The sequence below is a fragment of the Pholcus phalangioides genome, unplaced genomic scaffold (assembly GCF_987345545.1).
Source record: "Pholcus phalangioides strain wild (caught in Gottingen) unplaced genomic scaffold, Ppha-v1.0 ptg000039l_1, whole genome shotgun sequence".
NCBI classification, from domain to species: Eukaryota; Metazoa; Arthropoda; class Arachnida; order Araneae; family Pholcidae; genus Pholcus; species Pholcus phalangioides.
In genome coordinates this window covers 8,050,417-8,064,824 of record NW_028301625.1, presented here as the reverse complement: position 1 = coordinate 8,064,824, position 14,408 = coordinate 8,050,417, and the positions used below count along the sequence as shown (strand labels likewise).

Here is a 14,408-nt window from a genome sequence, read left to right as displayed (position 1 = left end):
AAATGCAGATTTTCTGAATTAATGAAAATGCAGCATTCCAGAATGGATGAAAATATGTAGATTTTCTGAATTGATGAACATTCAGAATTAAAGAATGGATAAAAATGCAGCATTCCAGAATGGATAAAAATGCAGCATTCCAGAATGGATGAAAATGCAGATTTTCCGAATAATGGATGAAAATGCAGATTTTCTGAATTAATGAAAATGCAGCATTCCAGAATGGATAAAAATGCAGCATTCCAGAATGGATAAAAATGCAGCATTCCGGAATGGATAAAAATGTAGATTTTCTGAATTGATGAAGATTTTCTCAGAATTCCGGAATGAATGTAGATTTTCTGAATTGATGAAGATTTTCTCAGAATTCCGGAATGAATGTAGATTTAGAATTCCAGGATGAATGTAGATTTAGAATTCCAGAATGAATGTAGATTTAGAATTCCAGAATGAATGTAGATTTAGAATTCCAGAATGAATGTAGATTTAGAATTCCAGAATGAATGTAGATTTAGAATTCCAGAATGAATGTAGATTTAGAATTCCAGAATGAATGTAGATTTAGAATTCCAGAATGAATGTAGATTTAGAATTCCAGAATGGATGAAAATTCAAAATTTATGAGATGAATAATGCCAGAATTGATGAAAATGTAGATTTTCTGAATTGATGAAGATTCAGAATTCCAGAATGGCTAAAAATTTAGAATTTATGAAATAAATATTTCCAGATATAATGAAAATGCAGATTTTTATTAATTGTTGAAGGTTCAAAATTCCAGAATGGATGAAAATTCCGAATTTATAAAATAAAGAATTTCAAAAATAATGAAAATGCAGATTTTCTGAATTGATGAAAATTCAGAATTCCAAAATGGATGAAAAAACTCAGAATTTATAAAACATTTTTTTGAATTGATGAACGTTCAAAATTCCAGAATGGATGAAAGATTCCAGAATGATGCTGCAGATTTGCAAAATTGATGAAAATTAAGAAATTTACGAAAGATATTTTTATTATCGTAAGTTCAAGTGCTCCTCCCGCCTCCACACACACAAAAAACGCTAGGCGCGGTGCGACCGCACCTATTGCCAGTGCCGTCTTAACTCATGGGCCCACCCGGGCACGACCCAGGGGCCTCACAAAAATGAGAACCGGTTCAAATTTTCAAGAATTCTCCAAGTAGGGTCCCGGAAAAATCACTTGGCCCGGGGGCCCATGATGCTCTTAAGACGGCCGCGCGCAGGGCCGCAACTAGATGCTTGGTCACCCTAGGCAAGCGCGCATTTTGACGCCCCCCCCCCCCGGTAATGTTGAAGGAGAGGTTTCAGAATGAAATTTGCGCTCCCTCGGGTCTAGCACCCGGGGCACGAGACCCGCCTGCTCCCCCCCCCCTAGTTGCGGTCCTGGTGCACCCCTGAGGGCGTCTCCGCATATGTATACGAGTGTATGTTTTAGCAAAGGAGGTAAAAAGAAATGTAATAAATTGAGTTTTGTTGTTCACCCGTGAGATGGCGCCCCTTATGAAAACAACACCGGTCACAAACTTTGCCGAACCTTTCGAATAAACTCTAAGCGTCATGTGTGGATGATCTTACGCTGTTTGATGTGTATAAACATGTGTCAGATCATGCTCATTTTCTCCGAGTAAAAATAGAAAAAACGTGAATAAATTACCTTCAGTGAAGCCATTGTTAACAATTTAGAGATCTAATAACAACAATGTCCAGCTGAATCAAATTGGAAAACAGTGAAAAATTATAAACAATCATCCCTTCAGTATCGGTGGCAATTGGAATATTATTAAATGCATTCCTCTTTAAATGTTTATGGACGCGGTAAGTTTTTTTTAATAACTTTTATTATAATTATTATGTTATTAATTGATTATCAAAAATAATTATGTGGTCTTAAATAACAATACGGTCTCGCTTTTTTATAATTACGTGATGATGAAACCGTTTTTTTGGGGTCAAGAAATTCTCGATGGCACTTGTTGCTCCGGGTTATCATTAAGTTTCGGTGAAAGTTGTTTTTTCGGACTTGGTAGTGACCATTGGTCCGCAACAAAAACGGGCCCGTCTTTTGTCAGGGTCATTTATTTTTTAGATTGATAATTCGATATTGTATAACAATTGTTTGGATTTCTTTTTTGTAACGAGTTTTTTTTTGTTGGAATATATTTTATTTATTTATTTTATTTCTTCCTTTGCAATGTGTTATGTCACGCTTTGCGATCCATTGACATTGATGGATATCATGACCGTTAATAGACAAAAAATACTGTCGTTGTGGATGATTTTATCGTGAGAAATTTCAATTATTCGAAATCTGTTTTATTATAAGATTTAAGTATTAATTTTGATTTAATTGTCGAATATTATCTTAAAATGTTTGAAACTCGTTTTCGTTTTCCTAAACTGTGATTGAGTCGAGTTATTACAGTGAAACCTCTTTTTGATGCAGGGTCGTCTTAAGGGCCTGTTTCTCGCATGGGCAAACGGGGCACGTGCCCAGGGTCCACAAATTTTCAGGGCTCCGAAATTGGCTGCCTTTTGTATTATAGGCACTGGCTCCTCCCCCACGCCTCTGGCTCAGAGAACATCTACTGCGCCAAAAATTCATAGTTGCCCAGGGCCCGAACTTATAAAAAAACAAGCCCTGGTCGTCTCAACAAGTTCGGGGCCCATGGCAGAAACTTTTTTTTGGGTCCCTTGAGCGAGCCTCGACTTTTTTTGTGGTGTCCAAAAAAGACATATCTAAAATGTACAGATGATGTTGCAAAAACCTACACAAAATGTTTCCTCCCCCCTTTGATAATTTAAAAAGGTCCGGTTTTATTTGGAGATCTGGGGTTGGGCCCCGTGGTCTAGCCCGGTAAAATGCCACTTCGTAGAGGGCCACTCTTCTCGTTTCTCATAAAATCGGCCTTACGAAGCTATCCTGTCTCTTTATAGCTTCCCCCCACCACCAGGGTCAAAATTATTTTCTAAAATGAAATCCGGAAGATTTCCAAGAAGAAAATCTAGAACACATTTTCAAAAAGAAAATTTGAAAGTCCGAGATCCCCTGCCTCGTTAGAAGTACCTACAAATTTACATAGCCTACTTACTTTCGAAAAAATTGGAACTCTAGATCTAAATTTAATGAGTCCCGTTTCTACAGTTGAGGGCTCCGGGTCTTGCCTAGGTGGGCCCCATAACAGTATTGTTCCGAAGAGGTGAACCATGGCTCCCACAACGGGGGAGGGCCGACAGGGCTCCAGTCCGGGGATCTAAGAGACCTATACATTCGAGCAAATGTAACCAACAGGCTTATTGGTTGTTTTTTTCCAAGTTTTGCAAAAGATCTTTCCTAAAACTTTTATAGTGTAATGCGCTGACCTTAGACCGGGTAATATAAAAAGTTTTAGAAAAGATCCTTTACAAAACTTCAAAAATGCAACCAATAAGCGTATCGGTTACATTCGAGCGAATGTTTCTAATAGGCTTATTGGTCGTTTTTCTCAAATTTTGTAAAAGATCTTTTGTCAAACTTTTATAGTGTAAGGACGGTATTACACTATAAAAGTTTAATAAAATCCCTTTTATAAAACTTGAAAAATCTAACCAATAAGGTTATTGGTTACATTCTAGAAAATGCAACCGTTAACCTTATTGGCTGCATTTTTCAAGTTTTGTAAAAGGATTTATATCAAACTTTTATAGTGTAATACCGGCCTTAGGCTATAATTTCTAGAGACCCGGGGACCATTAATTTTTCGGGGCTCCCTGGAGCTCCGATTCGATATAATTAAGGTCAGCATCCAAAAATCACACAAAACTTGAAAGCACAAAAATGTACTAAAATATACGTAGACTAAAAAAAATTTATAAAAATTCAGAATGAATGAGTTTCCAATAATATAATTTGGGTTCCCCCAATAAGAAGCCATAAGTTATAAGACAGTTGAAATTATCAAGTTTTATGTAATGATGGGAGTAGACATTTTATTTTATTTTTTTGGTTCCCAAAGAACATGCAACTGCTCATGTGACGTAATAAGCAAGGATGGTCGGCCTTTTTTTGCGGTATTGTACGCACACCAACACTTGTCTTGTATTTGAAAGAGTGAGAGTTCTTTCGTAGTACGTAGTAGGTACTTGTTGCTCACCTCACACATACGCTGGAGCACCTGTTTCAAGTGGGAGGGTGAACAAGAGGGCCACAAAAGAGGCATCAAGAGAGAGGGTGAATAAGAAAAGAATAGCTGAACCTTTTTGTCCGGGTGAAAGGTCAATTCTCAAAGCTTAACATTGAGTCACGTTACGAGGCGGGACGTCGTCAAGGAACCTGGAAGATGAAGCATCATCATACTTCAAGAGAATCCCCCATAATTCTTATAATTTTTTTTTTTTTAAGATTTTGAAATCTCTTGAAATATCCTCAAATGTCTTCATTATTTTTTTCGAAATTAGTTTTAAATGGAATTAGTGGATCTATGCAAGACCGGACCAGCAAGTGCGCATCGGGCCGAAAATATAAATATTAGATGCCGCCAGGGCCGGACTAAGGATGGATTCACATCTACAGACACTTACCGTGGCGTGTCAGACGCGACAAAATTCTTTAACATAACCAATGAACGTATTCATATCTATATTATCGTGGCTGTGCAGGCGCAGACAGAATTTATGCCGTGTCTGTAGATGTGACTCCACCCTTAGGCAGTGCTGTCTTTTATGAATGGGCCCACTCGGGCACTGTCCGGGGGGGCTCACAAAAATGAGATCCGGTTGAAATTTTTTGGAATTTACCAGGTATGGCCTACCACTTACGACGGCCCTGCCCTTAGACAGGTGTGAAGGGTGCGGCCACACCGGGCCGCTACATTTATGGGCCACAAAAGAGGGATAAAAATGTTTTGATTACATTTTGACTTCTTCTTAACGAAGCAATAACTTAAAATTCAGTCCGAGATAGAGAATCTCTAACATTCAGACAATGAAACATCTGGCCTAGGATTTTGACATACCTCCTTCATCTTGTGTCCTGGGCGCTGGATGGAAGGGGGAGGCGTTAAATAATGTTTGCCCCAGGTGGCAAAAATTTTAGTTACGACCCTGGAAAAGAGTATCCGGTCGAGGCCCTGGGTAGATAATCTTTCTATCCCTGATAGCCCTCAACCGTTAAGTGCCTGGGAATACACAATTTTTTCACTGGGCAGCGGGTACTATTGTCTATATTTATTTCCGAATGACTTTTTACTATGATATGTATTATATAGTATTTGACTATAAAAATAGTAGTTTTTTATAGTCATTCTTGGGTGCCAATGTGAACCTTGCACCAGGGACAACAATGTGAACATAGACACTATGGTATTGGAAGACCCTGTTCAGAGGGCCGCAAATATTTTTTTTTTTGCACCGGGCCGCAAAATACTTAAGCCCTTCCCTGGGTGCCGTAAAACCGGATTTTAATGCATTGATAATGTATTAAATTTTGACTCTGAACTGCTTAACAAAATGGCTAGAAAAATTTTACCTATTTATAGATGTGTCACATGAAAAAATGCTACTTATCAACAGACACACATAAGGGCAGGAACCCATGGCCTTCAATGGGGCCTCGGAACAGAGGGGCTGAGGCTGTTTGAGCCCCCCCCCAATAATTAATAAAACAATGCAATGCACCCCTCCTCCTCCTAATGCGTACGGGCTCGAGTCCCGTATATACGGAACGACTGCCAACTTTCATTGGCTGAAAGTTGCCAGTCAATGTTTTCATGTACTCCTTATATTGATTTTCAGAAAATTACAATGTTTTGGTTTGTAAAGTATTTAAATGATATAAGATCAATCATTGGGACCCCAAGCTAGAATCCTGTCGGCCTTCCCCGTGGAAAGAACTGTGGTCTAAACCAGTGTTTCCCAAAGTAGTCAATATCTTCCCCCCGGGGAGTGATGAAATGATCCGGGGGGGGGGGGGGTGAAGCTATGAGTATAATATGGAATCTTATGGGTTGGCTTGAGTTGGGGGCGATGAGAAAAAAAATCAAGGAGAGGTTCAACGATAAGTTTGGGAAACTGGTCTAAACAGCACCATAATCTTCCCCACCCAGAGCAAAGGTATCCTCTATTTTTAGGGCAGTATTTCTCAAGTGGTATCGGGCATGGACATCAGTCAAACCGGGCAGTAAGTGGTTCACCATTGCATTTTTACCCATTTATTTCCCATTAGTCTTGTGTATAACCGGGCCGCTGGCTTCCAAAGGTTGAGACCTATTGATCTACCCTACTAACAGACTTGAAGAGCGTCACAGATGTCTCAACTTTTAAAAAACTTATATGGTGTATCAGAACTTTTTTTTAAATTTTAGTCTCGTTCACACGAGTCTCCGCCCTTTATGCACCTATCCGGAAATCCCTTGATTTTAAGACGGTCCTGCATGCAAGAATATAAACCCTCTAAAGCCGGGATTACACTATAAAAGTTTGATGAAAGTCCTTTTATAAAACTTGCAAAATGCTACCAATAAGATCATCGGTTGCATTTTCTAGAATGTTACCAATAAGCTTACTGATGGAAATTTTCAAGTTTTATAAAAGTACTTTTATCAAACTTTTATAGTGTAATCCCGGCCTAAGACCGTGTTTTTGACGAGGTTTCCAGCCAAGACTTCTGGCAGACACCCCATAAACGAATTTTTTGGTAGATGTATAAAATAAAGAATATTAAAACTCTGGGATCTATGGACTGAATTAGAGATCTTCAACCTTTTTCCAGTAGCGAGTACTGCCTGTATCCCATGGGCGGAGATACGGGGGTGGGGGGCATGAGGGGGGCAGCGTCAAAGATGAAGCCGACTGATCTAATGCGTACGCGTGCATAAGAACTGACATAACCATCATCATCATGCCGCAGGAATCATCATCATCGTACCCCCCCCCCCAAACTTTCATGTCTGTCTTATGCTGTATACCCATTATCAAAAGAAGAGCATTCTTACGGCAAGTTTGGCATACGAGTGTATGAAATGAGGATAATTTCAATTCTTGAATGCAATTTGTACAAGGTGTTTAATTGAAATGTCGATCAAGTGCTGGCGAGTACGAAATCGAACACGAGCATGAGCATCGAGTACTCTAGGGTACTTCAGGCAGCAACATGTTGAAGACGCCTGGGCTAAATCATTGTCACAAACCGCTGTTGAAGGAAGTCCCGTATATAGATATTACAGAGTTTGCTGCGAGACTGTTTTTACACCAGGCAGCAAACTTTTCAATTCCGGCCCTGGATCCATGATTAAAAGAAAGATGTTTGCTGCTTTTCATTAACTGGTCAGTGTAAAAATCGATTCGGAGCAGATAGAAAAGATCTTAAATTACACCTTTTTCTTCTTTGCAACCAGTTTTTTCAATAGCTTTCTAGCACACTTTTTCTACACTTTTGCGTTTGGCGCCAGCTAATCAGACTGGCGCCCGAGTGGCGTGGTGGTAAGATGCTCGTCTACCACCGTGTCCCGGATTCGAACCCAAGGGAGAATATAGGTAGGATATTTCCCTAACGAACTTGAGGCGACCACCGATAGACAGCGCCTTCATTTCCAACCCATCTCATTAATGGCAGTAAATTGCGATATGGCCAGAGTTGGTGTTTGGTGAAGTAGAGCTATTCTGACTGGATGGGTCCTTTGCCGTCAGTGACGCTTCATTTTATCCGGTGATAAGGTTTTTATAGATAAGGCTCTGAGTTGCATTAGCAATGAAAAGATAGACATCCATAAATGATAAATATTTTATACGGACTAGATATTTTTGTAGGACCATGGTGTTCTTATATTCAACGGTTTTTTCATGGCCGAAAACAACGTGGTACTTAGATCTTGAGAACACTAGTATCCCGACGCCACGTGCTGACTTCTTTATGCAATTATAGGACCACTTGCAATATTTTTTATAAACCATCATGGCCCTCTTAACAGCGTCGTGGTCTCCCGTTGAAAATGATGTTCTGAGTCCTGGCTGGAAGTTCTAATTAACGAATTTGAATACTTACTCTCGAAAATGATTGGTACAAGATGACTCATATGTACCTGAGGTTCTCAAGCCATGCCATGATGGGGCCCATACTTTATGACGGCCCTGGGTGCAACCTATCAGAAAGGGTGTTTAAGTAGTTCTCCGTTAGTTGTCAATCATTGCTCGAGAGTCATTGGAATCGACAAAGGTTTTTAAAGGTGATCCGTTGTGGTGTATTTCAGACTACATCAGCTCGTTTATAGCCTTGGGCCTTCGATACCGGTGACGTAGGCAGGAACGACCTTTAGAACTTGAGGGAGGGGAACTCAAAAAAAAAAAAAACCTTATCCAAAGAAACTTTGAATTACTAACCTTCAAAAAGCCTTTTGAATTAGCAAAAATTTCAGCAAAAATATAGGTATTTTCTTTTGATATTTTAGTTTTTTACAAAAATATTTAGAAATATTTTAATTTTTGATCGTCTTGGGAGAGGGACAAGGCTCCATCGTCTTAGTGAGTTCGTTGGACCAACACCAGCTATAGTCTACTATAGCTAAAGTCGGTTGGACTCACTAAATATTTTTGAGGTCCGTTTTTTATAACTCCTCAATTCTGTGAAAAAAGGAATTTTAGTGGAAAAACACCGACTGAATCGGATTGCTAATAACAAAATAAAACAAAAATTTAAGTAAAACAAAAAAATCAGAATCAATAGAAATTTTCTATGATTAGGGACTCCTGTTTAACTTAACCCCCCGTAAGTCTACTCATTAATACTTCCTGATGAGATTGATTTAATGTTAATTAAGATCTCTGTCTCATTCTAAACACAAGCTTGAACAATCGCGGATTCAATTCCATTTTTTTTCCCACAATGGGCAATGACCCTGTATGGACTTCAACAGTTACTCCAGAGTACAATTTGGAGGGCAGTGTTCTCAACTTTTCTAAACTCAAAGAGTAGTAAAATGTCCCAAAGAGAGGACCACTCATTTACTCTATATGTAGTAAGAAATGAAGAATAAATTAATAAAAAATTGAAACTGGAAAAAACTGATTTCCTTTTGGAGACACGTTTGATTCGGGGCCATAGCCCTAGCCCCGTTGGCCCACCTATCAACACCCTATTCATTTTACCTATAAGTATGGAATCTAATTAATTATAGAAGGGATGTATGTAATAATTTTAGTATGCGGACGATAGAGAAGACGTTCCCAACTACAATAACAATCAATATAGAATTTTTACAATCACATAGAAAAATTGTCAATCATATAAAAAATTGTAAGAAACAAAATTGATCCTAAACGCCGCGTACCTTGAACGTGGAGCTTTTAAAAACGTAAACGTCATGGCTCTTCATGCAGAAAATACGGTAGTTATATACAACTGAATAATTTTCATTTAATTAGAACCCATTTCAAGTCTCGCTGCAAATCAAAGTATGAGATAAGCTGATCTAAGGATAACGTCGAGATTCATTCAACTGAAGTAAATCTTAAAAACACACTCTCATAACCATTGTTTTCCCACCCCAGGGATCAAGTTCACAAAAACAATGAATTCCAACAGAAGCTTGGAATAAATAAATGATTGAAAAAAAAATGTTTTACTTCATCAAACGTTTTATTTCACTAACCTACTGAACTCAAGGTCCATTTGCAATACAGAAAAGAAAGTAAATTCTTTCGTGAAGTTTCACAGACGGGCGTAGACACCATTTTTTTATTACATCTATACCTGAAACCCATTTTGAATCGGTCAATAACAGTCTTTTATTGTTATTATTTTTTTTGCCTATGTAATATGGTGATATATATATATATATATATATATATATATATATATATAGTGCGTATACCCTTCCTCTCACTCTCTCTCTCTCTCTCCAATTTCTCATCGTGGTTTTGAACTCTCTTACATACAATTTTCAAAGGAAAGAAAAAATATATTATAACTGACGGTTACGTTCGTTTGTGAAGAAGAATATGAAGAAGAAGAATCTACTCTACACATATATATTCTAAAAAAGCTTCTAACCAACAAGTCTTGTATAAAGAAATCCTTTAAAAGAAAAAAATAAGACAGGAATGGGGCTATCCACAATGAAAGTTGTAGAACTGGTTCTGTTTGATAATGTGACTTGTCCAACGGGGTTTAAGGGTGGAATATAAAAAAAATGTATAGTGTATATTATATATATGATAAGCTAAAAGAATAATATGCAGTATATATAAAAGTTTAAGAAAAAAAAAATGTAAATAAAGGCACGCTGCTGCTTCTTTAAAAAAAAATTTAAACTTGCGCCATTTTTTTACGTGAATTTGTGAGTCTCGCACTCATTAGAAGTGTTTTGTTTTTAAGTAATGAGACACGATATCTTTTTGGTAATTGAATCTGATTGTTTTTTTGTTTGTTTTTTTTAGTTTAGGAATTAATTACGAGAGGAAAAGTTATGTTAATGTATGAGTATATGAGTATGGACTGTACACGTGTCCAACACGGAATTTCGGTTTAAAAATATTACTGATGTATCGTTGTTTTAGATATCCGTAAGTGCTTTTTGTCGATGAAACTGTTTTGTATTCGTCTGAGAACCTCGAATGTTCTAGGAATATTGAAGAGGTTTTTTTTTTTTCTGTTTAATAAATCTGTGGGTATTCGATATGAATGACATGAACGAAAATGCTTCGAGATAATGAATTTTTAGCCTTGTATAAGAGTTTTCAATCCGTTGTCTGTGAGCTAAATTGCTACCATAGCAAATGGTCGATTGCAAATTGGTCGATTTTTTTTTTTTAACAAGAACTACTCTAGAACATAGACTAAAGTTTTTAAACGTTTTAGTTTTCACAGAACCCTTGATGATTACGAGTTATGTATTCTATAAACCAGTGGTTCTCAAATTTATGTCGCCCGCGGCTCTCTTGCCCCAATTCATGGTTTGTCCGCGGCTCGCCAGAGTATATAGTTTAGTAAATATTTTAACATAAAAGGACCACTTTTTTTAAAGCATAAAAAGGCACACAAATGAATATCTGCAGCTCGCTGCGACGCCCCTGACAAAGGTTGGTGACACCCCTAGGAGCCGCGACGCACACTTTGAGCAACACCGATATAAACCTCGGTCACGAGACTGTTCCACGGAACTCAAATATGAATACAGGGAGACCAAAAGTCACTAGACTTTTTTCGAAATTCATAAAAATAAAACAAACTGTCGTATGTGGTTTGCATCCAAATTCGTGTCATGAATTCGTATTTCATTTGCCAACAAAAAATAAATTTCCAAGTTTTGCTGGCTTTTTGATCGTAGTAGAGTATTTTGTTGTCGTTTTAATCTGTATCTAGCCGGTCATCTACTGAAAGCTACTACGAGCGGAAGAAGTTGCGTGTATGCGCAACTATTCCGCAGTCATGCCACAATGTACGGAACTATCTTAACGTCGAAGCAGCTAATTCTTCTTCCTTTTAGGTAGAATAATTTTGCCAGCGATTAATACAAATTAAAGTGCCACAACTCGCAAATTGAATGAACGAAACTCGAATAACAAGGACTCTTTGCAACCCCCCCCCTCCCTCCTGAATTTGTGACTAGTTTTTGTTTGTACTGCCAAATGAAACTCGATTTCAGGACTTGATTTCCTTTGCACACTCGCACGACAATTGTTTCAATTTTCCTGAATTTTTTAAAATATTTTTTGTTCATCCTAAAATTTCCTATATAGAAATTTTCATTGTAAATCCAAGCAGCTTTTGATACCACGAAACCACTAAAAAAAAGCTCTTTTGGAAAACCAGTTGGCAAAAAAAAAAAACCTTTGCTCTAGATACACATTTAGATTGATGGTAAAGAACTCGAAAACGTTATGAATTTTTGGCTTTAACCAAACTCTCTTTGATTTTTGCTTGTGGGCTCTGGCTACCATATTTTAAATGGGGGGTATCGTTGAATTTTTCGTAACAAAATCTATAGATACCATTTTTTTTTGCGACGGTCTATGAGGGAATAGCATGGGGCCCGACTTTGGGCCACAGAGCCCCTAGGCTGGGATCTTCGGCAGGCTCTTTCATAGTGAATTTACAGTGTGAAAGAACGAAAAATGATAGAAATCATCTCGGGCCAGGGCTAGAGCCCTGTCAACCCCACCCTCGTAGGGGTCATGGGGGAGAGGGCTGCATGATGAGATCTGGTACTATTTTTTTCGAAAGTAAGAATGTAAAAAAGTGTGTGTGAGAGAGAGAGCTGTATGACTTCCAGCCAGTACGGGGCCTCCTAGAACATCATTTTATCTGGGAGGGAGCCTATGATGTTGGGACAGTCCTGCATAAAACAAAGACAAGAGAAGAGAAGTTCACTGAACTCCCAGGGGCTCGGAGACGACTTTATTTATAGAAGTTTTATTAACTATAAATTTAGCGAAAAAAAATAAATTCACAACAAGTAGAAAGGGTTTTGAATCTGGGTGACGGTGAGGGCCCCTGGATAAGATGGGGTCAACGAGGAAAAAGTATAGTCCGAATGGGGGCAATCAATGGGTGAAGAAAGGTTTAGAAACACTAGCGTAGAGGGTATAACGGTTGCAAGGGCCCCTTGTTTGGCAACATGAGATACAAGTGATCCTGGGCTACATAATGATATAGTTATCTGGTCATTTGCTGAAATTGGTTAAGGAGATTATTAGCGTGGAAAAAATCATTCATTTTTGAGTCTCTCGGTGGATTCCATACACGGTTTCGAGGTTAAAGACGTTTTATCACGTTTTCATTCGAAATCACTTTAAAATTCGTTTTTATTCGATTACTTTTTTTTAGAATATGGGCTTTATGAAGTTCAGTGCACTAACACGTGACTTGGCTGTAATGTCTATCGGAACTGTCTGCGGTTTTTTGACTACCAATGACTAGCTAGAGGGCGAGGTTTTACTGGTGAGAGGGGGAGAGAGAGAAACTTGTTGGAAGGTTATACCACCAGCAGCGAGAAATAAAAACGTGTCTACACGTATAAATATTGATGGTAGACTTTAAAAACGGATCTTTTTCTGATCTTCGATAACGCAAACCTCTCCATTTGTATAAATACGTTTCTACAGGTGGTTTTCTTAAAGCTATAATTTAAAGATTACATCTAGACGTTGAATAATATGCGAAATAAAAAAAAAATTATTCGAGGAGTTTCGTGATTTATCTGAAAATGATTTAATATAATTTAAATAAATGAAAAAATGAATTAAAAGTTATATATTTTTAAGAAGTTGATCTTAAGGCAAAATTCCACACACTGAATGGAAATCACTTGAATATAATTTTATTCTTAAAAGATTTTGCTGTATATTCCTATAGATTTCACAACAGTTTTTATGAGAGTCAATGCTATGGATTAGCGTTTCTCAACCTATATATATATATATATATATATATGGTCCGCATTCAGACTAACTTAATTCTAACTGTGAATGAAAAAAAAAACTGCTCAATTGTTTTGATTCTTAATGAGTAATATCCTCATAGGTTCAAATAAAAATTAAACCTTTACTTAATCGTTTCCGTGGCATGGTAGAAATCACTAAACCCCCTTTTAAATGCCGTATATTTTTTTTAATGAAGTTTGGCTTCCTTCCGATTTTCAGCAGGTGAAAACCAAGATACATATATAGGGAAAAGCGTTTCGTTGAGAAATCAACTTTATAAAATATTCTGCGTTTGTCAATGCTAAAGCGCGAGTGTTGTAGTGGCCCGATCGGGTAAGGTCTCAGGTTAGCGATGTCAAATTCTCATTGAACCAGGTTCAAATCCAATCCTAGAAAGGTGAAGAGAATTTTTATTTTTTTTATGGGCAGTGTATTATATTTTATCATGTATTTTTTCGTTGCACTTTTAATTGGGTTGTATTTTTGGAAATGTGTGTGTGTGTGTTATAACATCTATATTTGTTATGGGCATCTTTTTTTCAGCCACGTTTGGCATTTTGCCTGTTGTGGCCTCGTATTTGTATTTTAAGGAGGCGAGATACCTAGTCAATGTGTGTGTGTGCGCCGCTTAGGGGATTAAGGGAATCATATCTCATCGAGGAAAAATGCGGAAAATTGCGTCCCTAAATGCAGGCTATCGCTAAATGGTTCCCAACTTCGAGGCGCGAATACGAACCGATCTCCCAGTTAAAAAGTCTCGCCACGGAAAGCAACAGGCCTACAACAATACAATTGTTCAATCATTACACTTCACTCATAGTTAGAAAAATTGAGGGCAGATGGAAGCACTACACACAACAAGCATTACACAGAAACTAACTTCACGTCAGGTTCACTATACATACATTCCCACATGTACCAATTCGTTAGAAGTTCCGCAGAGGAATATGGACGAGGTACACGTGTGATTCAGTAGTAGTAGTAGTAGGCTAT

The 14,408-nt window shown here is 37.8% G+C and overlaps 1 protein-coding gene across 2 annotated transcripts in view; it reads left to right on the top strand.

The window, feature by feature from the left end:
• Positions 1-1,566: 1,566 nt before the first annotated feature.
• Positions 1,567-14,408, top strand: part of LOC149065528 (tight junction protein ZO-3-like) — a 238,325-nt gene continuing 225,483 nt past the window's right edge. For both annotated transcript variants that reach the window (XM_089253416.1, XM_089253417.1), the window contains exon 1: positions 1,567-1,838. In XM_089253416.1, coding sequence (XP_089109542.1) covers positions 1,808-1,838 — 31 coding nt within the window. In that variant the 5' untranslated portion in view covers positions 1,567-1,807. The remainder of the gene's footprint in view (positions 1,839-14,408) is intronic.